Raw genomic sequence first — 27,064 nt, forward strand, 5'->3', positions numbered from 1 at the left:
AAGCAGAGTCCCTGCTGAGCGCAGATCCCCCACACAGGGCTTGATCTCACAATGTTGCGATCATGACCTGTGCTGAATCCAAGAGTCGGAAGTTCAAATGACTGAGCTACCTTGGCATCCCCAAATTAAGCTTTTTATATCTGAACTCTGACCAATTTCCATTTTATCACCAAGAAAGTGCACTCTCGCTCTCTTTTTCTTTCTCTCCACACACATGGAACATAATACTGAAGTTAGCTGAAAGAATCAAGTCAGGGTTGGGGAAGAAGCAAATACTAGAAAAGACAGAACTATATGCTTAGCTTGAAAAGTTTCACTATTATTATTAGAATAAGAGGAGGGGGGGCCTGGGTGGCTCACTTGGTTAACTGTCTGCCTTCAGCTTGGGCCATGATCACAGGGTCCTGGAATCAGGCCCCACACTGGGCTCATTGCTAAGCGGGGAACTTGTTCCTCCCTCTCCCTCTGCCCCTCACTCATGTTCTCTCTCTCTCTCTCTCTGTCCCAAATAAATAAAATCTTTAAAAAAAAAAAAAAAAAAAAAGAGGGTGCCTGGGTGGCTCAGTGGGTTAAAGCCTCTGCTCAGGGTCCTAGGACAGAGCCCCGCATCGGGTGCTCTGCTCAGCAGGGAGCCTGCTTCCTCCTCTCTCTCTGCCTACTTGTGATCTTTGTCAAACAAATAAAATCTTAAAAAAAAAAAAGAGTATTTATAGAATGTTAGCTATTAATATTAATTTTCAATCCAATTCCTTTATGCCAAGCTACATACAAATTTTTTGTAAGAGAACTGGGATTTTAGTGGTATAAAGGCTGCATTTTATTGACCAGTTGAAGCACCTCCAATGATAAATGAAGTTCACTAAAATGTGAACTGTCAACCAAGATTGTTAGATTCTGAAATAAACACTTTATTGTTCTAAAGACAATATTACCCATTTAACACTCATCAAAATGCAAAATACCATGCTTTTCAGTAAGTTATGTGAGTATTCATTTAAGAGGGTCCTATTCTTTTGTACGACTCTGAATTGTACACCACCCAAACTGTACAGTCTGCTGAGCAGAGCTAACTGAAGCCACTCTGGCCTCTACGAAGCCTGCCAGGAGCCTTTGTACCTGGCCAAAGAACCAGCAGTCTCAGGAAGGAGATGGTCAGAGGGCAAAGGGAAGATTCTTAGTTGAAATCACGGAGCAGCTCTAAGGTGGAAAGTGGAGAGGACACTGTTTCATTAGTATTTCCAAAGAAAGACAGCTAAATGGACGGATTTGTGCATGTCCACCTTCCCTTTTAGTGACCTTTTCTAAAAGCAGCAGGTAACATCTGCTGGAAGGTCAAGGGCCACACCCAGGGAAAATGGTAAAGAAGCAAAAGGAGCTTGCGTGCCTCCCATTTTTGACTTGCCAATCCCTTCTCCTGATCCTTTCTCATACCACCAACTCAGTTTTGGTTTTTTTTTAAGATTTATTTATTTGAGGGGCGCCTGGGTGGCTCAGTGGATTAGGCCACTGCCTTCGGCTCAGGTCATGATCTCAGGGTCCTGGGATCGAGCCCCGCATCAGGCTCTCTGCTCTGCGGGGAGACTGCTTCCTCCTTTCTCTCTGCCTGCCTCTCTGCCTACTTGTGATCTCTCTCTCTGTCAAATAAATAGATAGAATCTTTAAAAAAAAAAAAAAAGATTTATTTATTTGAGAGAAGGGACAAAGGGTGGGGGAGGGGGCAGAGAGCATGCGAGTGAGCAGGTGGAAGGGGAGAGGGAGAGAGAATCTCAAGCAGACTCCCCACCAAGCATGGAGCCTGACTAGGGCTCAATCCCACGACCCTGAGATCATGACCTGAGGAGAGATCAAGAGTCAGTCGCAACCAACTGAGCCACCCAGGTGCCCCACCAACTCAATTTTTATAATATGAAACGTGTTGAAGTTTCAAGTTGGGTTTGGTGTATGCCATCACAAAATATGCCGCTCTGACAAAAGGATTATTTTAAGCTGAAGGTAATTTAAAAACAGCAGTCATAAGAAAACTCCCTGCCCTCTCCCTACCAAGGGCAGGATGATTCTCAATCATCAAAAACAACTCTAGATGCTTATCAGCCCAGAGATCGTACAAGAGGAGTCTATACAACAAACTTGCGAAGACCAACTCTTCTCTTCCATTAGCTCCCCCATCTATCCCCATCTACCTGCTTTTCCACAAGGTGTCTCCCCCAGAAGCTCAAAGTGCCTTTCCTATGTCTTGTCACTTTTCTATAGATTTACTGTTCTTTTGTTAAGATGCCAGGTAATCCCAAGTTCTAACCACCCTTTGAGTTGCTCCTTACTTAGAATGCACATGTGACGTGTCTATGTGCAATGCATGCATGAATTTTTTCTCTTGTGAAATCTGTCTTTTGTCAGGCCCGTTTGCAGGGCCCAGCCAATGAGATCAAGATGGGTAGAGGAAAGAGAAAAGTTTTCCTGTTCTATAAGCACCAATGCCTGAAGGGGCCACAATCTCTGCAGAGCCCTGACAATACATTTTCTCACTAACACACAAATTCCTTATGGAAGCATTTACCCTGTCTTTACCAGAGTAACTATGAAGATAAAATCAGGAAATCACCATTTTATAATCTCCAATAAAATAATGATTCGAGTAAGGATAATCAATGGATGCTTAAACAAAAGCTGTTGGCAAACAAGATATTCATATTTTGCTACAATCTTGTTCAACAGATCTCTTGCTAATGGCAAAAAGGAAACATGCCCTTATAACAGAAAGACATAGGACAGTCATCACCTTCTCCACAGTCTAACTCAGCACCACTAACACATGACTAGACAGAAGTGCCTCCTGAAGAAACACACGAGGTGTAAGATCACTCAGGAACCATGGTGGACAAAAGGTCTAACCTGAACCTAATTGCTAACCTAACTTTCACTTTACAGAAAACACAGGGAGGATAGAAACCAGCTCACCACCGCAGCAAGGAAACGATCAGATACACTAAGAATTTGCAATACTCTATTGCGGAAGACACAGATGCTTGGCACAAATCACTGTCAACAAACAAAAAAGCAAAAAACCCTGTAGAACAGGAAGACTGTTCCAGATTTAAAAAGACTAAGGCTATATAATGCTAGATGCAGTTACTAGTTGGGGGGGGAAACAGCTACAAAGGGTATTTGGGGTTAAAGCAGAGAAAGACTATGGCTAGCCACAGATGATATTAGTGAATTACTGTTTCCTTAGGTTTGCTTTAATGTCACAGTAGGCGAACATCCTTAATTTAATTTTATTTATTACTTTTTTAAATTTATTTATTTATTTAACGACAGAGATCACAAGTAGGCAGAGAGGCAGGCAGAGAGGAGGAAGCAGGCTCCCTACTGAGCAGAGAGCCGGATGCGGGGCTCGATCCCAGGACCCTGGGATCATGACCTGAGCCGAAGGCAGAGGCTTTAACCCACTGAGCCACCCAGGCACCCCCATCCTTAATTTTATTTTATTTTTTTTTTTTAATTTTTTTTTTTCTTTTTTACAGATTGAGAGAGAGAGATTACAAGTAGGCAGAGCAGCAGCCAGAGAGGGGAGGAAGCAGGCTCCCTGCTGAGCAGAGAGCCCGATACGGGGCTCGATCCCAGGACCCTGAGATCATGACCTGAGCTGAAGGCAGAGGCTTAACCCACTGAGCCAGCCAGGCGCCCCCCCCATCCTTAATTTTAGAAGACGCAGACTGAAAGGCTAAGTGTCGTGACCTCTGCAGCTTGCTGTTCCAAGGTTCTGTGAAGTACATAACGTGAACCTGGCAGACAGATAATGACCAGATGAACAAAGCAAATATTGCAAAGAAAGAGGACAGCGAGAATGACTAAATGTTGACAAATGCAGACTCTAAGTGGTGCAAATACTGAACTCCTTACACTCTTCTCTAAGTTTCTCTGTATATTGACCTGCATTCCTACCCCTTTTGCATCCTCCAAGCCCCCTCCCAAAATCTCATGGCTGATCGCTACCAGATCTTAGAACAGCTAATCAGCTCATATACTGATTCATAAAATTACCTTCTAAGGCAGATTTTAAGTGTATGGAACATATTTTGGAACTGAGCAGGGTTTCGAAGCCCTGCCAGGAATTAGGTACTAATTAGGAATTAGGTACTAATTAGGCATTAGTCCCTTGGTACACCAGGGTAACGGGTAACTCCTCAGATGGGCTTTGGGGCAGCCACCTGTCTCGCCCAAGGGATTACAGGAATATTCTCAAATCAGTTTGCCTCTGGCAACTTCATCAAAAGGTTAACCAAAGTAGTCACTAAGTGAATGTTCACAGCTGACGAAGACAAAGTGAGGATGTGAAAGTTGAAATCCGGCGTGAGCCTCCCTTGTGCCAGGGGCTCTTCTGAGCAGTTTACCTGAACTTATTCCTTCAGTCCTCCCAACAGCACTGCCAAGTGAGGTACTATTCCTATCCCCACTTCCCAAAGATGTTGAATCCCAGAGCAAGTAAATACCATGTCCGGACACAAGACTGGCAGGGGTAGATCTGTGCCCCTGGATCCACGTCTGGCTCTACAGACCACCGTCTCATTGAAGAGGACAACAAGGGAAGGACAGGAATGAGACAACCGCAGCCCAGAACCACCCTGGATAGGCCTTACTGGACCCAGTAGTTTGTCTCCTCGAAGCTAAAGTATAAGCAGAGGAAGCAAGCCACCAGCAAAGCTACCTCACCACCTACCGTAACTTTACTTCATTCACGTATTCTCAAAATTTTGCTACCCAAAGAACATAGCTATCTGCATATACAACAGTGTCATTCATGCCCAACCAACTCAAAATGGTTTCTGAGAAGTGAGACAAAGGTATCACCTCTAAGGGCAACAAGCACAGAGGTTTATTCCTGAAGGTTCTTGCTGAATACTTGCCTTGCTAAACAGAATACGTTGTGGCTCACTGGCACAGAGACCCAGACAAGGATGGGGGTTCAGGGGAACCTGGGCTCTAGTCCTCCCTATCAGCTCTGACCCAGAAAGCAAGACACCTGACCCCTCTGAGCCACCCTCTGACCCTTAAGATAGATGGACAGATAGGACACTGCCTCTCAAGAGTTGTGGTCATAAGAGTTGACCCTTCTCCCTTCACCAACAGACACATCCCAACAGGTGACATGAGGTAAGATCACCCTGTTCTGACATTTTGAATGGGTTACAGTTATAATGGGTTAAATCCTGGGGCACAGGAGGTGAGGATGATAGAGTTTTCCTTACATTTTCTGACACACATGGTCCTTTCACATTCAGAGACACACAAGGACCAATGGCTCCTGCAACTTTCAGTTCCCGAGAGGTCTAAAATGGAAATACACAAGCATGTAAAGGTAAAATTCACTGAAAACCACCCTCTCACAAAAGACACAATTAAAATTTATGGGTAAAATATGGCAACATTATCATTCCACCAAAAAGAAATCCTACATGGATCATGCTCTTACAAACTTTTCCATGCCCATGATAATCCAATGCAAACTTTAGTAAAATCCTCCTTTAAATTGAATTAACTTTGTTCCAAAGATGCTGTATTTTCAACTCTCACCTTTGAATTTACTTTTTTTTTTTTGTGAGTTTGAGCTCCACACTGGGTATAATCTCTATACCCAGTGTGGAGCTCAAACTCACAACCCTGAGATTAAGAGTCTCATGCTCTTCTGACTGAGCCAGTGAGGTACCCCCTCACCTCTGAAATTATTATACACATAGAAGATAACAATTCTACCAACAATACATTTTTTTTTCCAATCCCAGGTACTCAGTCATAATTTTAATTTCTCATCAGTGAATATACTGTTTTATGTTGTTTTAAAAATACTTAATTCATGAGCTCCAACATAATGACAAGGCCAATATACTTAGATTTTAAAATCTTAATTCACTAAAGTCTATTCCTCTTCAACTTAATAAAAAAAAACTCAAAAATCTGAGAAGAATGTTTAAAGTTTAATCTAAATGATTTAATGATTATCTTCAATTCTCAAAGTAATAATCCTAATCCCTTTATGTAACACCTCCTTCTAATGTTTTCTCAATGACTCAGAATCAAGTGTGCAGGGATTTTAGTCCCTACAAGAAAAAAACAAGACCCAAACTCACAGTGCTACACTTATTTTCAAGTACTCTGGCTAGTCTGCAGGCAGGTGCTAAATATAAACATGCTTATATTATATTATAAACATGGCGGTGGGGGTGCGGGGGACTCAACACCTTGTGGCCTTAGCCCACCACTAATTCTTAGGCCTGCTGTCCTAGAGCAAGACAGAGCAGAGCCTGCAAGGCAATCAGAGAGCACTTTGTTTAGAACAGTAATTAATATACAGGTCAACTTAAGCAGCATAGAGATAGAATCAATATACCTTCTTAAACTATTTTGCTGGGAACCTTTTAATTTACCTTTAGATGCCCATGTCCAGCAAGGTGAGGCTTGTACAAGTCTGACTACTAAGTAAGAGAACTAATCTTTCATTAAAGTGTCAGAAAGCTATTGTACCTTCACTTCCAAAGTAGCACCAAATGCCATGCGGAAATCTCCATTGAAATCTTTACTAAAAATTCTTTGGAACGTCTGCTTGAAGAGAGAAGTGTTGAAAGAGTCTCCCATCACCATGTGGCCTCTGGGAAAGAAGAAGAAAGTGAACATTTAGGATGACTGAAAGCCATTCAGATGCTTCCCTGGTGTTAACAAATCGAACTTAAAGAAGGGGGGGAAAAAACTACGTCCATGAAGGTGATATTAACTTAAACCGGAAACAGCAAGTTCAATGCGTAATCAGGAAAGACACTATTTTTAAGACATCAAAGAGAGCTCTTTCTGCCCATGGGTCCCGCCCCCCGGCCCATGCTTAAATAAAACCACCAGAAAAAAAAGAAAGAAAGAAAGAAAAAAAAGACATCAAAGATAGGATCCCTTAGAACAGTTCTAAATCCTGGGGTGCCTGGGTGGCTCAGTCATTAAGTGTCTGCCTTTGGCTCAGATCATGATCCCAGGGTCGTAGGATTGAGTCCCGAATTGGGCTCCCTGCTCAGCAGGGAGCCTGCTTCTCCCTCTCCCACTCCCCTGCTTCTGTTCCCTCTCTAGTGTCTTTATGTCAAATAAATAAAATCTTTAAACAAAACAAAACAACAATTCTAAATCTTTACCACAGTGGTGGTTACACAAATTGATGATGATACAGTCTCATACGATGCATACCTACATGTTAAAAAAATCAGTGCCCATACAAACTGGTGAAATCCCAGTATGGTCTGTAATACAGTTCATCACATCACACCAACGTCAGTTCCTGGCTGTGACACTGCACTGCATTTCTGAAAGTTGCTACCTATTTTTGCAATTTCTTGTGAATCTGTAAATATTTCCAAAAGAAAGAAAGAAAGAAAGAAAACAAAAGAACCGTTCACTGATAAGCCCACAGGCTTAATGGGTTGTATCTACTGAGAAAATGTGTCCAGCTCCCCTCACTCTTCTCTGGTAGGGGAAATACCAAAGCCTGTGAGAAATCCTTTTCAGGTTAATTAACTGCCTCAAAACATTGAATCTTTGGCTGTATGTGAATTATTTCTTCTAATGTATGAATAACTTTTTCATGCCTTTTTGATGTTAGAGGGAAACACTGTTCAGAATCTCTGCAGTTCATGTGCTGGGGCAGATAAACACAGCATGATGCAAGTTATGTGTCCAGCCATCAATCATCAAACAGGAGTTCAGAACTGGGCAGAACACAAGATCATCTGGTCCAGCTATCTCAGAGTGCCTGGTCCCTTCAGGGACAGAGATGACTCTGGCCCTAAATGTCCACCCTTTCCTCCCCTTCCTTGGTCATGGTTTCCATGATTCCCTGGAAAAAAAGACTACACTCCCAAGCCTGCCTTAAATGTAGCCATGTAACTCAGCTTTGTTTGTTGGAAATGGCTGTTGTGATTTGTGGGGGGAATTCTCATGGGAAGGCACATGTCTTTTTCTGACTCTTCCTCCTTCCTGCTGCTCAAACACAGTGAGAGCCCAGTTACCACTCTGACCTGCATGAGCAGCACAGGAAGGGTCTCAGCCCCAATGAAGATGAAACCAATATTCCAGCTCTGGCTGTCGACTTCTGTTGCATCACACAAACCTAATCCCAACTCACACCAACCCTCTACAACATACCTGCCAGGTTATCACCCAGCTTAGATTTGAACTCCTCCTGCATCAGAAGCGCATGCCCTTCAGTGGCAGCCTTTCTTCATACTGGGTGAAATTCTATTTCCCAGCAGCTCCCACCACTAGGTCTAGTTTTCCCCTTTGGTCATATACACAGCGAACAAATCTAACACCCTCTCCATAGGAGAGGGCTTCGATTGTTGAATATAGATCTCACGCCCATCTGTTTTCAGTGGTATCTTTTCTAGATCCTTCAATCATTCTCCTTATGACACAGTTTCAAGTACTCTCCACCACTCTTACCTCTTGCCTTTGAACACCCCCAGTTCCTCTACAAATCCCTTTGAAATTGAAATGCTCAGAATGGCAGATGATATAACCTGGGTGCATCTGGCACCAAGGAAGCCAAGACTATGATCTTCTCTGAAGATAACCAATTCCTATAACACAGCCTATGATCACTTTGCCTTTTCTGGAATCATCCCAAATGGCTGGCTCACACACTGAGCCAGAACTAAAACCTCTGAGACTTTTTAATGTCCTTGCTAACACATCTCCCTGATACTAAACTTGTGCAACGGATTATGTGACCCAACTACCAAGGTATTCAGGAGTCAAAGACCTCACCGAGAATCTGAGAAGTGATAGTCCCTTTCCATCAGAGACATGGGCACCTCCGCGCGGGCGCGCACGCGCACACACACACACACACACACAGGCATGTAAACTCAGGGATGTTCACAAAAGCAGTGAGGCCTTTCCGTGGATGCTCTAAGACAAGAGATTCTGGAGGATACTGGCAGGAATTCCTCTTATTAAATGTGGCTCACTGGTATAGCTCCATCAGTGTCATTTGGGACTCGGTCACCTAACACATCTGTGGCTCTCTGGGACTGCATCAAGTGCGTTCTACCTTCTACATACCTTTTGTTATTCAGTGAGGACCAGCAGCATCACACAGGAGCTTGTTAGAAAAGCAGAATCTCAGGAACACCCATGGCTCTATCCCAGTACTTCTCAAAATGTTTTGTGCAAGTCTCCTGGGATCTTATTCAAATGCAGGTTTTGGGGTGCCTGGGTGGCTCAGTGGGTTATGCCTCTGCCTTCGGCTCAGGTCATGATCTTAGGGTCCTGGGATCAAGCCCCACATCAGGTTCTCTGCTCAGCAAGGAGCCTGCTTCCCCCTCCCCCCCGGCCTGCCTCTCTGCCTACTTGTGATCTCTGTCAAATAAATTTCAAAAAAACGTTAAAAAAATAATAAAAAAAACAGCAAAAAAAAAAAAAAAAGCCAGGTTTTGACACAAAACGTCTAGGGTAAGGCTCAAGATGCTACATTCCTGGGGCGCCTGGGTGGCTCAGTGGGTTAAGCCTCTGCCTTCGGCTCAGGTCATGATCTCAGGGTCCTGGGATCGAGCCCCACATTGGGCTCTCTGCTCAGCGGCGAGCCTGCTTCCTTCCCTCTCTCTCTGCCTGCCTCTCTGCCTACTTGTGATCTCTGTCTGTCAAATAAATTAAAAAAAAAAAAAATCTAAGATGCTACATGCCTTACAAGCTCTCACGTGGGGCTGATGCTGCCTATATTCAACCACACTTTGGACACTAAAGGCCCACCCCAGTGGCATGTTAACCCAGGGAAGGTTAACAAATGCTGACACTGGGTCACACCCCATGCTAACTACTTTGGAATCACTGAGGAACAAGACTCAGAGCTCAAGTAGCTTTTAAAGCTCCCTGGCAGGGCTCCACACTGAGCATGGAGCCTAATTAAGTAAACAAACAAACAAAAATGCTGACATTTTAAAAATATAAATAAAAAAGTAAACCAACAGTAAAGCTCCTTGGGAGAGTCTGGCATGCAGCCTGCCTTAGACAAGTGGTGCATACCAGCAGTTCTCACACTCATGTGCAGCAGAACGCCCTGGACAGCATGTGAGAGCTGCCTATTGGGGCCGCATCCTTACACTCTGATTCAGCAAGCCTGGGGCAAGGCCCAAGGAGATATACTTCTCATCCAAGCCTGGGAACCCTGAAGGTTGCTGGCGAGGCCCCACTGCGCTTTGAGAACGACAGCCCTCCGCTGTGGCCTGCATGCATGATACGGACTTGGGCGCTATGCATGCCCTACTGTGCACCCTCCACACTGAGCATGTGCTCCATGCTGGGCATGACATATGGTTACTAAGTCAGGTGAAGGGTCTCCTAATTGCTGGCATTCAGACCCTATTCCCACCCACCCCCAGACTCCAAACAAGGAAGTGGCTTGCTGAAGCCACATACCCCATGCATGCTTGCTTTCTTGCCCTGTTATAGATTCTGTGACAACTCTAAGGAAGAAATGAGGTTACTCTGATATGATTCATTTGTAGTGAACCTTGCAACCTCCTGCTAATCACTGCTTCTTTCCCCAAGAGGCCCATACACCCTCCTTGCCACAGACATGACAGCCTGGAGCCTTCTGAAAGTTTATCTAGGTCAGCCTTGCACATTCCTATGCTTCCATCACTCACTTCTCTTTCCTTAAAATACACACACTCCATTTTCCCAGGTGTTGGCTTTCAACATACCCCGTAAGATTTGCACAACACTTCATCTCCAGAAGTCCCGTCTGATCAAGGGCACAAGCGTAAATATCAATGCAGTGACCATTTGTAGCAGTTCGGTTAGCAAGCATTTCATAGTGCTGTGAATGGAGAAAAATTATCTTTAGGAAACCATATTATTCACCAGGTATTTCTTACTATACCAAAGGGATGTAACCAAACATAAGAATACAGAGACAGTTTTCTTTATAACATCCAATAAATGTATAGTTTTCTATCTCAAAACACTTCTAGCAGTTTTAAGACCACCCACTCTAAGAAAGACTCAACTGGGGCACCGATTTAACAGCAGCCTAGATATGGAAGGTCACCTGAGCAAGAGCCATTTGCTGCTCAAAAAGCATGGCCTCAGCAAAGTAGCTGTCACTCCAGAATAGCCCAAACCCAGCACTGAGTTAGCAGAATTACAGCCTGTGCCTGGGAGCACCTACCTTGGTTGCCTTTTTCATGAAACGTGCATTATCTTTCTCAATATCATGCCAGGAGCGAATAGGAACCTTTAATTCATCTCCAACCACCATGCCAGGCCCTTGGGTGGGGGGACCCCCGGTAAACAACATAATCCTGGCTCCCGTGTTCGGAAAAGTGCCCTGGAACAAAAAATGGCAGCATTTTAGAAGCATTCAGCCTGCCCTGAGTATGCTTCCATCTCCCTAAAAAAAAATTCCAAAGTTCTTTCAGCTCTGCCAGATATTAATGATAGTTCAAAACAACATGGACAACGCAGAGAAGCAGCCTTACATCTTCCAACCTGACAGCTCTGTACACTTTTATTAATTCACTGTGAGCACCTGCCCTTGCCCTTGCCCTAATGGCCTTGTGTTTCTCATGAAAACTTCTGGTATTTTCAAAACATCATGGGGTTCCTTCACTGTGGATAATAATAATAATAATAATAATAATAATAATAATAATAATAATACCTGAAGTGCTTTCTGATAAATCCATTGTCAATCCATTCACTTAGGTCACAACTCATTTTCAAACAAGGCTAACAAACACAACCTGCGGGAACAAGCTCGCAAGATTTAATGCACCCTGGTAAATTCTGAGTTACCTCCAAAAGGCCAACGGCAATGGACAAAGCAACACCAGTGGATCGCAAAGGTCTCTTCCCCTGGGTCACAGGCCATGGGTCCCTCTGCAGCTCCCCAAGGAGATCAGTGAGGTTCATGTCAATCTTGTGAACAGGCTGCAGAAATCTGCATGATTTTCAATGGACACATCAATCCTGGTTTAATAAAGTACTATGGTCTTTAGCCCTAGGTGACACAAAGCTCTTCAAGGTAATTACTGAGAGTAGTAAAAACTTACAATTTTTTCCTTCAAGGCAATTTTACTCAAGAACATAACTTAAAACTGAATATATAGCAAATATATAGCAACTTATAGATATAGCATGGAAAAAAGCTAAATTTAAATAGGAATAAATCAGTTTAATTAAATTTAAGCAGCAAAGAAATCCTAAAGACAGGTCTAATGTGAATTCAATCCATGTAAAATTCCTGTACATGGACCACCTTCATCATTTTTTTTTTTTTTAAGACATACAAATGGCTATCAGACACATGAAAAAATGTTCATCATCGCTAGCCATCAGGGAGATTCAAATTAATACCACATTGAGATACCATCTTATACCAGTTAGAATGGCCAAAATTAGCAAGACAGGAAACAACATGTGTTGGAGAGGATGTGGAGAAAGGGGAACCCTCTTACGCTGTTGGTGGGAATGCAAGTTGGTGCAGCCACTTTGGAGAATGGTGTGGAGATTCCTCAAGAAATTAGAGCTTCCCTATGACCCTGCAATTGCACTACTAGGTATTTACCCCAAAGATACAGATGTAGTGAAAAGAAGGGTCATCTCTACCCCAATGTTTATAGCAGCAATGGCCACGATCGCCAAACTGTGGAAAGAACCAAGATGCCCTTCAATGGATGAATGGATAAGGAAGATGTGGTCCGTATACACGATGGAGTATTATGCCTCCATCAGAAAGGATGAATACCCAACTTTTGTAGCAACATGGATGGGACTGAAGAGATTATGCTGAGTGAAGTAAGTTAAGCAGAGAGAGTCAAGTATCATATGGTTTCACTTATTTGTGGAGCATAACAAATAACATGGAGGACATTGGGAGATGGAGAGGAGAAGGAAGTGGAGGGAAATTGGAAGGGGAAGTGAACCATGAGAGACTATGGACTCTGAAAAAGAACCTGAGGGTTTTGAAGGGGCGGGGGGTGGGAGGTTGGGGGAACCAGGTGGTGGGTAGTAGGGAGGGCACGTATTGCATGGAGCACTGGGTGTCGTGCAAAAACAATAAATACTGTTACGCTGAAAAAAAAAAAAAAACCCAACAACTGTAACCTCAGCAAAATTGTCAAAAATATCAACTTCAGGGCTCTGGAAATCAACTAAAGTAAAAAAAAAAAAAAAAAAAAAGATTTATTTTGGTAGGGGGAGGGGGAGTGGGAGAGAAGAGGAGGAGAAAGTGGGAGATGGAGAATGAGAAATAGCCAGTAGACTCCTCACCGAGCAGAGGGCCTAACTTAGGGCTCAATCTCAGACCCTAAAATCAGAACCTGAGCTGAAATCAAGAGTCAGACACTCAAACAACTGTGTCACCCAGGCACTCCCACCTTCATCATTCTGAAGATCCACTTTAAAGTGATTCTTAAGTGTTTCTCTTGAGCCTTAGGAGTGAAACAGAGAGAAGCACTGGTTTCTTACCACAGTTAAGTGGCTGTACCCAGCACTTCAGGCAATGCATTTTATCATGTTTGGTGACTGTTAACCCAGCCCCAGGTAGCCAAAGACACTCAAAGCAGCGTCTGGTCTCAGGTTTGCTTGAGGACACCCCACAAAGCTTTCAGTTTTCCTCCTTTTACTCAAGACTCAAGAAGGACAACAGCCATATGGATAAGGAGGGGAAGGCTTGAATACAGTGGTCTCAAAATACTTGTGATGCCACAACACTAACAGGAAAGACATTCAGAGCAAATCTAACCACACAAATGTGTGCACACATTCATATGTGTACATCCACAACCCAGTTATGAATTTCAAATATACACCAAATAGTTATAAAAGATCATTAATGTTAAATACTCTTAGGCTTAATCATTTTTTTTTCTCTAAAAATAAAAAAACAAAGGTTCTAAAAGTCTTTTTCCCTCACTCCAGCATATGGCCCCGCGTGCCCGCTACTGTGTGTGCAACATTCTACATTGGTAGCTCACCTGCTTGAAACAAAAGGCTGCTCGTGAGGCTGACCAGGTCTTGCTTGCTGCATGGGTATGGCAGGCTTGGTGAGGCCCAGCATATCCTAAAAAAAATCAAGAAGACTCATTTCCCATAACACTAGAGTGAATGACCAATTCATGTTTAAGAAATCTCCTTGGGGGGCGCCTGGGTGGCTCAGTGGGTTAAAGCCTCTGCCTTCAGCTCAGGTCATGATCTCAGGGTCCTGGGATCAAGCCCCGCATCGGGCTCTCTGCTCTACAGGGAGCCTGCTTCCTCCTCTCTCTCTGCCTGTCTCTCTGCCTACTTGTGGTCTCTGTCTGTCAAATAAATAAATAAAATATTAAAAAAAAAAAAAGAAAAGAAATCTCCTTGATCCTGCTTGTGTATGAGCATGGCACAAACCTGTATTTGCTTCGCAGTTAAATCCTTTGTCCCTCGGAAGACATAACTCTTGGAGATTCCTTCACAGCTGAGTTCATGAACCTGCACCATCCTCCCAAATGTGATCAAACCCACCAGAGCATCTGGAGGAAGGAGACTCAGGGACATTTGCAGGGATTCCTTGAGGGCTTGAAGGTCATCTTCTTCTAGGCACGTGTCAACCACATAGAGGAAGATCAGAGGGGACTGAGCACCTCGCTTTATGCAAAGAAACACAGCACAGTGGTCAGTATACAAATAGACCAAACCAGCTCTTTTTAAAGCAAATCAGGCATGTAAATGAAAGTCTTCACCTCATTAAATGACAGGTTACATTAAAACAAACTAAATGTAAAAAGTCTCTGTATCCAATAATTTATTCTACATTTCTGAATGCCTTCCATGTGCCAGACACAGTTCCGGGTCCTGGGATACAAGAGTAAGCCAAAAGAACAAAAATCCTTACTGCCTCAAGTTGCTGACTTTCTGGAATAGAGAGGCTAAGGGGCACCAAGAGTAGAAGTAGGGGGCAGGTTCCAGTATTACCTAAGAGGTCAGGGCAGCCTCATTAAGAAAGTAACATTAGAACAAAAACCCAGAGGAGAGGAAGGGAGCAATACAGACACAGGGGAAAGAGAATTCCAGACTGCAGAAGAGCTAGAGGAAAGGCCCAGAGGCAGGAGCATTCCTGGCATGCCCAAGGAAAGTCATGAGGCCCATGTGGCTGAATGAGACACTAATACAAACTGAGGTCCAAGTGATAATACAGGGCAGGTCCACACAGGGCCTTGAAGACTATCTTTTACTCTGGGTGAAAGAGAGCCATTTTCAGCATTGGAGGTTTCTGAACACAGAAGGAACATGACATGTTTTTAGAGAGTTACTCTGGCTTCTGGATTAAGAATAAAATATAAGTGGGAAAGGGTTAAATTATGGAGAAGGACTAAGAGATGGCCCGGCAATTTAAGTGAGAGGCAGTGGTTGGCCAAGGACAAAAGCAGTGAGGGAAAGAAGTGGTTAGACTGGAAAGATGCTGAATATAGACCCAATGCGATTTCCTAGTGGACTGGATATGGAATGTACCAGAGAGAGAAGTCAAGAACGAACCCAAAGTTTTTAAGCTTGACTACAAGATGGAGTGCCTCATCACAAAGCTGGAGAAGGCTGTGGGGGACAGGTGCTGAACTCAACCAGTGATCCCTTTTCTAGCCGCCTATCAAGACTGAAAATAATGACAGTAAGTGCACATGCACCACGGCCAAGTATTCAGGATCCTGCTGCCTTCGTAGCTTTAAGTTGCCCAGAAAAGTAAGGGACACAGAAGCCAAGTATTTCAAGAGAAACTCTGTATTTAACACCACTCATTAAATGCATGACAAAGAAGTTACCTGTATCACATACTCAATTGTAGAAAACTGGGGCATCAATTCAGCAGGCTGATTCACCTCAGATATACCTGTGTAAGCAGGGGGAAACTGAAGAAAAGAAAACAAAGCAATCTTTCATTAGGACTGAGAGATATTTATGTTATACCTTCTATTTTCCACTTACAAAATGAGTAGACCATGTATTAATTCTATAAAACACAGAACACTAAATAACAGTAACTAAAATACAAAATCAAAATTTTGGGGCGCCTGTCTGGCTCAGTTGGTAGAACATACAATTCTTGACCTCAGGGTTGAGTTCAAGCCCCATGTTGGGTATAGAGATTACATAAAAATACAATCTTAAAAAAAAAATGCAGAGACTCAGTTCTCATCCTAACTCCTAAATCAGAGCCTGCATTTAAATACATACATATATCAAAATTTTAAATCAATAACCCTGCCTTATATTTATATCCCATCGTAACTTTTTAAAAGGTATTTGGATATGTCGTAACTTCTAGATCATTAAAAAATGCACTGTTATAAACCATATCTTAAGTGCTGCCCTGCAAATTAAGGACTCAGATTTTAGCTAAACCCATCAATGGTTTAGGAGGAAGTCTAACACTTTTATTTGGGTTTATTATTTTAGCTGCTATCATCAATGAGTGCATATACACTGTAGAAAAACAGGCAAGTACAAGAAAATATAAGGAACAGGAAAAGGGGTGCATGGCTGGCTCAGTAGGAAGAGCGTGCGACTCTTGATCTAGGGGTTGTGAGCTCGAGCCCCAAGTTGGATGTAGAGATTACTGGAGAAAATAAACTTAAAAGAAAAAAAAAGGTGGCATGTAGGTGGCTCAGTTGGTTAAGCATCTGCCTTTGGCTCAGGTCATGATCTCAGGGTCATGGGATTGTGCCCCATGCTGTTGGGCTCCCTGCTCAGGGAGGAATCTGCTTTTCCCTCTCCCTCTGCCCCTGACCCACTCATGTGTGTGCACGCTCGCTCTCTCTCTCAAATAAATAAATAAAAGAAGAAAAAATCCCTACCAACTGGAGATACCTACTGTCAACATGTAGGCGTATTTCCTTTCAGATTTTCTCTGTTTAAGCACAGCTGAGCTCACCCTGTATATATAATTTTGCAAGCTGCTCTTTATGCTAAACACATTATCATAAGCACCGTCTTTTGTCTTTAAAACTCTCCGCAAACATTTTAAATTCATAGCTTATAGACCGATTTTTCTCCAATATTTTTATTGTAAAATACATATAAATTTTACCATAATAATCTTTGCTCAGTGTACAGTTCAGTGCTCTTAAATATTTGCAATGCTGTACAACCACCACCACCATCCATCTCCAGAATTCTTTTCATCTTGCAAAACTGAAACTTTTTTTTTTTTAAAGATTTTATTTATTTATTTGACAGAGAGAGATCACAAGCAGACAGAGAGGCAGGCAGAGAGACAGAGAAGGAAGCAGGATCCCCGCTGAGCAGAGAGCCCGATGCGGGACTCGATCCCAGGACCCTGAGATCATGACCTGAGCCGAAGGCAGCGGCTTAACCCACTGAGCCACCCAGGCACCCGCAAAACTGAAACTCTTAACCTGTAAACAACATCTCCCCATCATCTTCTCCCCTGAATGTCCTGATATTAATCCCTTATTAGATTTATGATTTGCAAATATTTTTGCCCATTCTGTTGACTACCCTTTAGATCTGCTGATATTGTCTTTCTTTTTTTAAAGAGTTTATTTATTTATTTGACAGACAGAGATTACATATAGGCAAAGAGGCAGGCAGAGAGAGAGAAGGGGACGCTGAGCAGAGAGCCCAACATGGGACTCGATCCCAGGACCCTGGGATCATGACCTGAGCCAAAGGCAGAGGCTTTAACCCACTGAGCCACCTAGGCACCCCCGACATTATCTTTTGAAGCCTTAGAATTTTCACAATAAATTATACCAAGGGGCACCTGGTTGGCTCAGTCAGTAGGGCATGTGATTCTTGATCTCCAGGTTCTAAGTTCAAGCCCCACATTGGGTGTAGAGATTTCTACAAAATAAGATATTTTTAAAAAGTTCTATTAAACACAGACTTCAGGGCGCCTGGGTGGCTCAGTGGGTTAAGCCTCTGCCTTCGGCTCAGGTCATGATCCCAGGGTACTGGGATCGAGCACCGCATCGGGTTCTCTGCTCAGCAAGGAGCCTGCTTCCCTTCCTCTCTCTCTGCCTCCCTCTCTGCCTGCTTGTGATCTCTGTCAAATAAATAAGATCTTTAAAAAAAATAAAAATAAAAAAATAAACACAGACTTCAATTCTGAATGTAATAGGGTGTAGATAGGTCTTTAAAATTTAGGGCACCTGGGTGGCTCAGTGGGTTAAAGCTTCTCCCTTCAGTTCAGGTCATGATCCCAGAATCTGGGGATCAAGCCCTCTATTGGGTTCTCTGCTCAGCAGGGAGCCTGCTTCCCCCCTTCTCTCTCTGCCTACTTGTGATCTCTGTCAAATAAATAAATAAAATCTTAAAAAAAAAAATTTAGGGCACCTGGGTGGCTCAGTGGGTTAAGCCTCTGCCCTCAGCTCAGGTCATGATCTCAGGGTCCTGGGATCAAGCCCTACTTCTGGCTCTCTGCTCAGCGGGGAGCCTGCTTCCTCCTCTATCTCTGCCTGCCTCTCTGCCTACTTATGATTTCTCTCTCTGTCAAATAAATAAAACAAAATAAAAAAGATTTGTATATTCTGAGGCAGCTGGCTCAGTCAGTTAAGTGTCTGCCTTTGGCTCAGGTCATGATCCTGAAGTCTCTGGAACGAGCCCCGGATCAGGCTCCCTGCTAGGGGGTTGGCTTCTGCCTCCCTCCCCACCCCCTGCTCCTGTCTCAATCTCTCTCTCTCAAATAAATAAAATCGTAAAAAAAAAAAAAAAAATTGCATATACTTCTGAATCTCTTGTGGAGGTTAATTTTGAATGGAATCTCCTTATAATTCCCAGGCCTATACTTAGTACATTGATTGTTCTATTCATCATTGGACTTACTGTGTGATATATCTGAGAAGGAGATCATTAATTTTAATTAAAATCAAATATAAGAATAAATAAATGCATGTTATTAATATCTTAAGATCCACTACAGGGTGCCTGGGTGGCTCAGTCGGTTGATCTCAAGGTCCTGGGGTCAAGCCCCATGCAGGCTCCCTGCTCAGTGGGGAGTCTGCTTTTCCCTTTCCTATGACCCTCCTCCCCTCTCATGTTCATGGGCTCTCTGTCTCAAAGAAATAGAATCTTTAAAAAAAAAAAATCTACTAGAGCACTATATACTATGCTGGGAACAATTAATTTTTTTCTAACAGCTTTACTGAGATATATTTATTTTTTATTTTTAAAGATTTTATTTAAATAAATAAATATTTGTCTGAGAATGGGCAAGAGAGCAAGCATGCACACAAGTGGGGGAGCAGTAGGCAGAGCAGGCAGAGGGAGAAGCAGGCTCCCCACTGAGCAAGGAGCCCAGTGCAGGGCTCAATCACAGAACCCTGGGATCATGACCTGAGCCGAAGGCAGAAGCTTAACCAAATGAGCCACACAGGCATCCCAGTATATTTTATACACTATAAAATTCACACTTTTAAATATACAATTGATGCTTTTTAGTAAATGTACAGAGTTGTGCAAACATCACTACAATTCAGTTTAGAATCAGAGGCACAGTTCATTTTAAACGAAAGTCTCTCTCTCATCATTTTTGAGCTCCAAGTTTAAAAAAAAAATAAAAATTTTAAAACTATTAAAGATTTTATTTATTCATTTGACACAGAGAGAGAGAGAGCACGCACAAGCAGGAGGGGCAGCAGGGAGAGGGAGAAGCAGGCTCCCGCAGAGCAGAAAGCCTGATGCGGGGCTTGATCCCAGGACCTTGGGATCATCACCTGAGCCAAAGGCAGATGCATAACAACTGAGCCACCCAGGTGCCCCAGTTTTGAAATTTTTAAATCAAAAAAGGGTCAACGCGGGCACTTGGACCCTAAAAGTTACAAAGATCAAAAAATGAAAATTCATGGGGTGCCTGGGTAGCTCAGTGGGTTGAGCCTCTGCCTTCGGCTCGGGTCATGATCTTGGGGTCCTGGGATCGAGCCCCGCATGGGGCTCTCTGCTCAGCGGGAAGCCTGCTTCCCCTTCTCTCTCTGCCTCTCTACTTGTGATCTCTGTCAAATAAATAAATAAAATCTTAAAAAGAAAAATGAAAATTCAATAATATACACCATCCAATTAGAATAAACTGAAGCCAAATGAAATATAGACAACATATCTGTTTTCTTATGGTAACATATTCACTGCTAACAGAACACATAAAAAAGGGATTCTCTGTCCCTCCACACTAAATGACAAAAGCCCACATAATGAAACTGAGTCACCATTCAACAGAGAAATCACAAATGTTCAATGTTCAATTATGCTTAACAAAAGCTATCACCTGGAGTTCAGCAGAAACTGATGACTACCGGGCAGACACATATTCAACCCCACTTAATTTTTTTTAGAGTAGTTCCACCAAAATGAAACACAGAAAAACACTTATAAATTTCACATACCTGATTTCTTTGGAAACAGAAATTACAGGCCCAAAGCTTTGCTCGATAATCAACCTGACTGTAAGAAAGATAAATATTACAGGTAGGTACCATTTTCATTTTTAATGCAGAAAGCAATCAAATGTAATCCTCAAGTTTGGTAAATCACACAGATATGTTTCTGTGTGTGTGCAAGAATGGATGGAAGTATACAAAATGTCCACTGCAGTTAAGAGTCTGGCTGTTAAGTATGCTAAAAATTTCTTTCCTACAGCGGCAGTGAAGATTTAGTAAATCTTTAAAATTTCATGATTTTATATAAATTATAGGTTATTCTCTTTTGCCCTATTATCTTAACTAATCTGTGTGATTTTTCTAACATATTTATTGTTCAGATATGTGAAACTACTAAATTTCAATACTAAAAGCATGCACAGGAAAAATATGGCTGACTTTCACCTCACCTAGCTCACTTGAAAAAGTTGGGAGGCGGGGCACCTGGGTGGCTCAGTGGTTTAAGCTGCTGCCTTCGGCTCAGGTCATGATCTCAGGGTCCTGGGATCGAGTCCCACATCGGGCTCTCTGCTCAGCAGGGAGCCTGCTTCCCTCTCACTCTCTCTGTCTGCCTCTCTGCCTATTTATGATCTCTCTCTGTCAAATAAATAAATAAAATCTTTAAAAAAAAAAAAAAAAAGTTGGGAGGCATGCTTCTGGGTTGATATACTTCCTAGAACTGGTTAAAGATAATGCTTCAGTTGCTTCTTTTCCCCCTTTCTACACTCAGAAAATTAACAAGCAAGGCTAGCTCTTCAAAAGAAGAGCAGCATTGTACATATGGGTACATTAAGTAAAAGCAAGGGGAATATAGTAAAAAATGTTCCCTCATAAAAATCTCACCTTTTAAAGAGTATTTCTGATACTCTTCACCTCTTTAAAAAGTTCTTTCAAATAATGCCAACATTTAAGAGAAATATCATAGGTCACCACCTCAGGTATAAAAAATTACACTTAACAAGGGGCGCCTGGGTGGCTCAGAGGGTTAGGCCTCTGCCTTCGGATCGGGTCATGGTCTCAGGATCCTGGGATCGAGCCCCGCATCTGGCTCTCTGCTCGGTGGGGAGCCTGCTTCCCCTTCTCTCTCTGCCTACTTGTGATCTCTCTCTCTGTGTCAAATAGATAAATAAAAATCTTTAAAAAAGAAAATCACACTTAACAATCATTAAGAGTTGTGATTTCTTCTATCACTCTTGCCACACAGCATCACCATACCAGGTAAGTAGGAGAAAACTGTTTAAAGTTTTTCATTTTTGGAAAATGCTTTTAAAAGCACCAATATAATTTACAGTTAAGCCAAAAGCAAAGTGAAATTAGATTTTTTAAAAAGGAAATTTCAAATCCCTTCCCTTTGTTTCCATTTCATTCCCATAGGTTCCAATTTTACGGAAGGGGGAGACTTTATAAGCATTCACTGTAAGAATCTCACTGTTCACTTCTCTACTCAAATTTGATGACTTGCCCAAATTGAATCACTTTTATGAAATCATGTAAAAGTAATAATTTACTGTATTCTTCTTTTTCACTAGTTTTAAAAAGAATTCATACCAAAGTGGATTGAGAATGGCTTTGCAAGTTGTCCGGCTACAAAGCACAGGTTCATATTGTACGGGGGGCAGGTCTGGACGTTCTTTCAAAGGAGTAAGGAGACAAGCCAGGGGAACAACCATTCTCGTAGCCTCGAGACGGCTGGAAGGCCACACGTTCCAACTAAACCGCACACCATCCCGTTCTTCATTCTGCTGAATGAACTCCAGATATGTTGCCATAGTCTAAAAAGAAACTGAAGATAGAGTTCTAATTTTACGTGAAATTCTCAAACTAAACTTCAAAAAAGAAGACAGTCACCTAACACAATGTTTTTTAAACACTTAGTCCAGAAGAACCAGTCACTGTAGGATGACATCTCTCTCCCCTTTGACTCCCCAAAGCCAAATAACTTCACAGTTATCTTTGACTATTGTTCCTTTGTCAACTCCCTCTAGCACTTAAAGAAATAAATAAAAGGTGTGGAGAGTTTACCATTATTTGATCATTTTTAAGCTTCAAGTTAGTTGAATACTAATGAAAACCTTCTCATAGACCACACATCTCAACCAAGAAAATTCTAGTTCCCCTTGCCCAAGAGTAAGTCTCAAATCCTGTTTCAGCTTCCACTACCTCCCCTCTGCCCCAATCCCCTCCCTTCTGTGCTTTAGTAAAGCAAACACTGTATTAAATTTTACCTTCCCAGTGATCTCATTTTTGTGCCCTTTCCCTTCCTCTCCTTGTTAACTGTGAAGACAAGAACTGGATGTTGATATGTGAATCCAATTCAAAATCCACGATCAGTTCTGAGCCAAAGTATTTCTACTTGGGATCACCAAAATTACAGTGCTAGGTTTGCTATCATGCTGAGTGAGTCCTTCACCAGGACTTCTCTCCTCACCATGGTTGCTTATGCTCATGCCTCAAAAGATTATGGCTAATAAAATAACCATTTAGACTAAGCTTTTCAAACCCCCACAATGCCAATTCCATTGAGTGTTTCATACATCCTTTTTACATCCTAAAATCTAGGCTAAGGCTAACACACATCTCAGCCACTTAGGGTTCAAGGGAACAAGCCACTCATGAAAAATGGAAAAACAGGCAAAATAAAGAATCTACATTTTTAGTAGCCTCTAGTGCTCACTTTATGCAGTGCTGAAAAATTGTCTCTATGTTATTACGAGAAGTGCCATACATACTGTAAATAATGTAGACTAAGGAAATCGTTTTTATATGGCTAGAAAGGTAAATGAAACAATTAGTTTAAAACACACAACTCAGACCACAAAAATTCCAAATGTTGGCTCCAAACTGAAACTCTAAGGCATACATTTGTTCTTTCTGGCAAAGGCAGGTTACTTAAAGCCTTTACACAGGACCCACCTGTGCAACTACCTGAGTGGGAATAAAAGAATGTTCTAATGTGATAATTCTCAGCAAATACCTCTAAAGGTTTCATTAAATAACTGTTTCCCTATTCAAAACACTTCACTATTAAAGGGTAATGCTCCATCCAATGTCCCCAGGCAGCTACGTATTAAAACCTGCTCTTTCCATTTCCCACTGCCTCCCTCCCCCAACTTCTTCTAGAGCATGGATTCTTAACTCTGGGCACAAAACCAACGCAAGACTTCAGAGGATCAATATATCTTCCCAAATTGTATGCAAAATTGTGCGCATGAGCTAATGTGCATTTTTCTAGGGCGGTCGATTTATGGTTCACATCATACCCTCAAAGATTTTCTGAAGAGGTTAAGAGCTGAATGAATGAGTGAATAAAAGAACTTTATAGATTTTGTAGAAGTATCTGCCAAAAGAAAAAAGCCACACACACATACACGAAAAACTGAAACGCTCATCCCATCAAAGCATAACTTTCAGAACAGAGTGGACAAGTTTAAGCAAAGTTTAGTGATTGAAAGGCAGTCGGAAGACCTGGATCCTACTTCCAGCTGCCACGAATCACAAGTAATTTCATCCACATTTCGGGTTACTCAACTGAAAAAAGGTTGAATCCTTCCGCACCCCGCGATTCGAAGGGTTTCTGAGCCAGAAACCTGCTGGCCGCAACGCCAGACGAGGAACGCGTCACTCTCAGCGGACCCCTGGGTCACTGAGTCCCTAAATTCCTCTGCCCGCCGAGAGAAGGTTTCGTCCCAGGAGCACCCACTCGGTCCCTATACAGACTCTTGTCCCTGCCCACGGGCCCCCCATCACCGGCACTCCCACTCACCTGGCAGGAGCCCGTCACCTGGCCTCGCCCGCACCCACAGCTGGTAGCGCCCCGCTCCGGCTCCCACCGCCAAGTCCAGCTCAGCTCTCAGCCAACTGGTCAGCGTCCCTGTGCGTCACTCCACGGCGCCGCCCGCTGGCCAATCAAAGAAGGCCTCTCCAGCGGAGGAGCGGAAGCAAGACTTTTAGTGAAGCCGCGCCGCCATCTTGGAATAGGGCAATACAATCTTGCCTTGGTCAACGAAACCAAAATTCTTCAGATCCTAAGTTCCTTCACGTTCACCTCTAAACCTTTGTCCTTCAGAACATTCCAGTGCCTGCCGGATTGCTTCCTAGGTGCAGCCTGCACGCCTCAGGGATTCGGCTGAGCCAACATGATTTCCGTTCGCCTAAGTAGGAAGTCCCTCTCATTGCCTTAGTTACCGGGAAGCGAGAATGATGACGTGTAGCACCGGAAGAAGAGGAGGAACCCTTGCGGAGGAGACTGAAGCTTGCCGGGAAAAGGTATCAGCGCGGGAAGGGGCGGGGAGAAGGGACAGTGAGGCTGTCTGCGCTAGATGAGGGAGTTCGACAGGTAGAGAAATGCTTCCTTAAATTATTACCAGGTTTCCTCCTTTCGCTCGCTCTGTTGAATTCGCGTTCTCTGCAGGGAATGGCGCTAATGCAGTTACTCTCCGCGTGTATGTCTCTCCTCCATCTACGAGAATGTGATTAATTGAGAGCTGTCATATTCAGGCATCCCAGGAGACTAACAAAACCCCTAACTCTATAGAGCACTGCTTCCCCCAACCATCACGGCTATTATACACCTTTTTATAAGCGACAAAAAAGAGCATGTTTATTAATCTGACCCAGAAATACAGCCTTTCTGTAGTATATAAAAATAAGAAACAAAGCGATATAAACTTAATATTATGCTTAGAACGTGTCTAGACATCCAAGGATTACTATTAATTAGTTCAACTTAATATTAGTACAAAATTTTAAATTATTTACAGAACACCAATTAGTTTCTTTTTAAAAGATTTTTATTTATTTATTTGACAGAGAAAGAGAAAGAGAGAGAGCACAAGTAGGCAGAGCAAGCGGAGGGTGAGGGAGAAGCAGGCTCCCCGCTGAGTAGGGAGCTCCATGTGGGGCTCCATGCCAGGACCCTGGGATCATGACCTGAGCCGAAAGCAGCCGCTTAACTGACTGAGCCACCCGGGTGCCCCAGAATATCAAATAGTTTTAAGTCCATGTACCGTGAAACATAATTACTCTTTGTTTTTACATAATTATTCTTAATATGAGAAGTCTATGGAGTAATTATTCAGTTTTGATGAACAAATTTACATTTTCCAAGTTCCTAAAACATTATGTCAGAGTAATGTTAGGTTGTTTCATTATAAAACTTGAATAAATTTAGGAAGTTTGCACTAATTTTTCTCTCAGTAAGGAAACAAACTCACATACAAATACACACATATTTGTATTATGGTTTACACCGAGAAAAGACAGCTGTGGCTTTTTAATCAAACATTAAAAGAATATCATTTGCCAAAGGCTTGCTTTGATTATTTGAACTGGATTCATTCAGTACTGGAAATTTATGGGAAGGATATTTTAAATACAATCTCATACATTTAAAATATTGGGAGTTTTTTTTTTAATTTGATTTTATTTTATTGATTGTATGTATGTATGTATGTATGTATGTATGGAGGGGCAAGGAGCGGAGGGAGAGGGACAAGTGGACTCCACACTGAGTGCGGCACCCCTAGGGGGCTTGGATCCCACAACCCTGAGATCACTACCTAGGCAGAAATCAGCAGTCAATTGCTTAACTAACTGAGTTTTAATCTGGTACCCTCCAGGCGCCTGTCGTCCAATCAGGTTTTTGTCATTGATCATGGGGGAAAGGGTGGAGGCCTCCTTCCAGGATGGCATAAAATCCTTTTAAGGGTAGTTTCCTCTTAGGGGACATGGGGAGCTTGTCCCTGCCTGCTTTTCTTTCAACTAGCCTTCATCACTATCAGTTTTCTGTAAATTAATTTCTGTCTTTACGGAGTTGTGAAATAGCTTAGTCAAAGATAAAGGCACACACCTCTTACAATTGGATGACCTTAGGGAGTCCTTTAAAAAATGCCCAGCATTCTTTGGAACTTCACCCAGTAAACTCTTTTGACTATTTCAAAATCTTTCACAATTTTCATGACGTATTATTCATCATCTATAATCTAATTTTTGTATTTCTGGCTCATACTTATCCAACGGGAGAGTCATGATTCAGCAACAACCTGCTGGGTATCTCTGGATATTCTTGGCACTTCAGTCTCCATATGTCCTGTTAAGATGATTGAACACAAAGGCCATTAGACTGATGTGGCTCTAAGGTCATGGCAGCCTAATAAGCAAACTAAAATGTAAGCATATAAATGCTTCGAGGTTATGAAATCAAAACACCAAGGACAGACAATCACAATGAACCAACTGGACAATCAATTTCTTCTCTTTGCTTCCATTCCTTCTCTGTGAAAGTGTTTTTCCTGACTCCTGTTGGCAGAGGGCTCCAAACCACTTCTGGTTTGGTCCTGTTTGATTCTAACCGAATTTTGCTCAAATAAGCTCTTATAATTTTAATGTTCCTCAGTTTATCTTTTAAACTGAATTTATTGCTCCCCTTGCCTTAAACTAACCTATCTCTTGTACTTTCTGTTTCACTTGGAGATACCATTCCTCTCCTAGTAACTAAGGAGTCCTTCCTTGTCTCTGATGTGTTTCAACACATGCCACCCCACAATATGACATGTTGGCATATTGAATATTTTAAGCTGAGAGTTTTTGAGAGAGGGTAGGTGCAAGGAAGGCCCCACTGACCTCTCCTGTCTCCC

At 42.5% G+C, this 27,064-nt stretch overlaps 1 protein-coding gene across 2 annotated transcripts in view; it reads right to left on the reverse strand.

The window, feature by feature from the left end:
- The window catches only part of SEC23B (SEC23 homolog B, COPII coat complex component), a 48,112-nt gene extending 23,493 nt beyond the window's left edge, over positions 1-24,619 (reverse strand). Inside the window, exons 1-11 of one of the 2 annotated variants that reach the window (XM_045981125.1) lie at positions 24,193-24,619; positions 21,978-22,201; positions 20,397-20,454; positions 15,822-15,908; positions 14,416-14,652; positions 14,010-14,095; positions 11,827-11,971; positions 11,201-11,359; positions 10,734-10,849; positions 6,520-6,643; positions 5,247-5,327 (exon numbers count right to left, since the gene is read on the reverse strand). In XM_045981125.1, coding sequence (XP_045837081.1) covers positions 5,247-5,327; positions 6,520-6,643; positions 10,734-10,849; positions 11,201-11,359; positions 11,827-11,971; positions 14,010-14,095; positions 14,416-14,652; positions 15,822-15,908; positions 20,397-20,454; positions 21,978-22,198 — 1,314 coding nt within the window. In that variant the 5' untranslated portion in view covers positions 22,199-22,201; positions 24,193-24,619. Of the gene's footprint in view, positions 1-5,246; positions 5,328-6,519; positions 6,644-10,733; positions 10,850-11,200; positions 11,360-11,826; positions 11,972-14,009; positions 14,096-14,415; positions 14,653-15,821; positions 15,909-20,396; positions 20,455-21,977; positions 22,213-24,192 lie in introns of both variants that reach the window. The other variant, XM_045981124.1, reaches the window with a different exon arrangement.
- Between the last annotated feature and the right edge of the window lie 2,445 nt (positions 24,620-27,064).

This window comes from Meles meles, chromosome 16 (genome assembly GCF_922984935.1).
Source record: "Meles meles chromosome 16, mMelMel3.1 paternal haplotype, whole genome shotgun sequence".
Classification (NCBI taxonomy): domain Eukaryota; kingdom Metazoa; phylum Chordata; class Mammalia; order Carnivora; family Mustelidae; genus Meles; species Meles meles.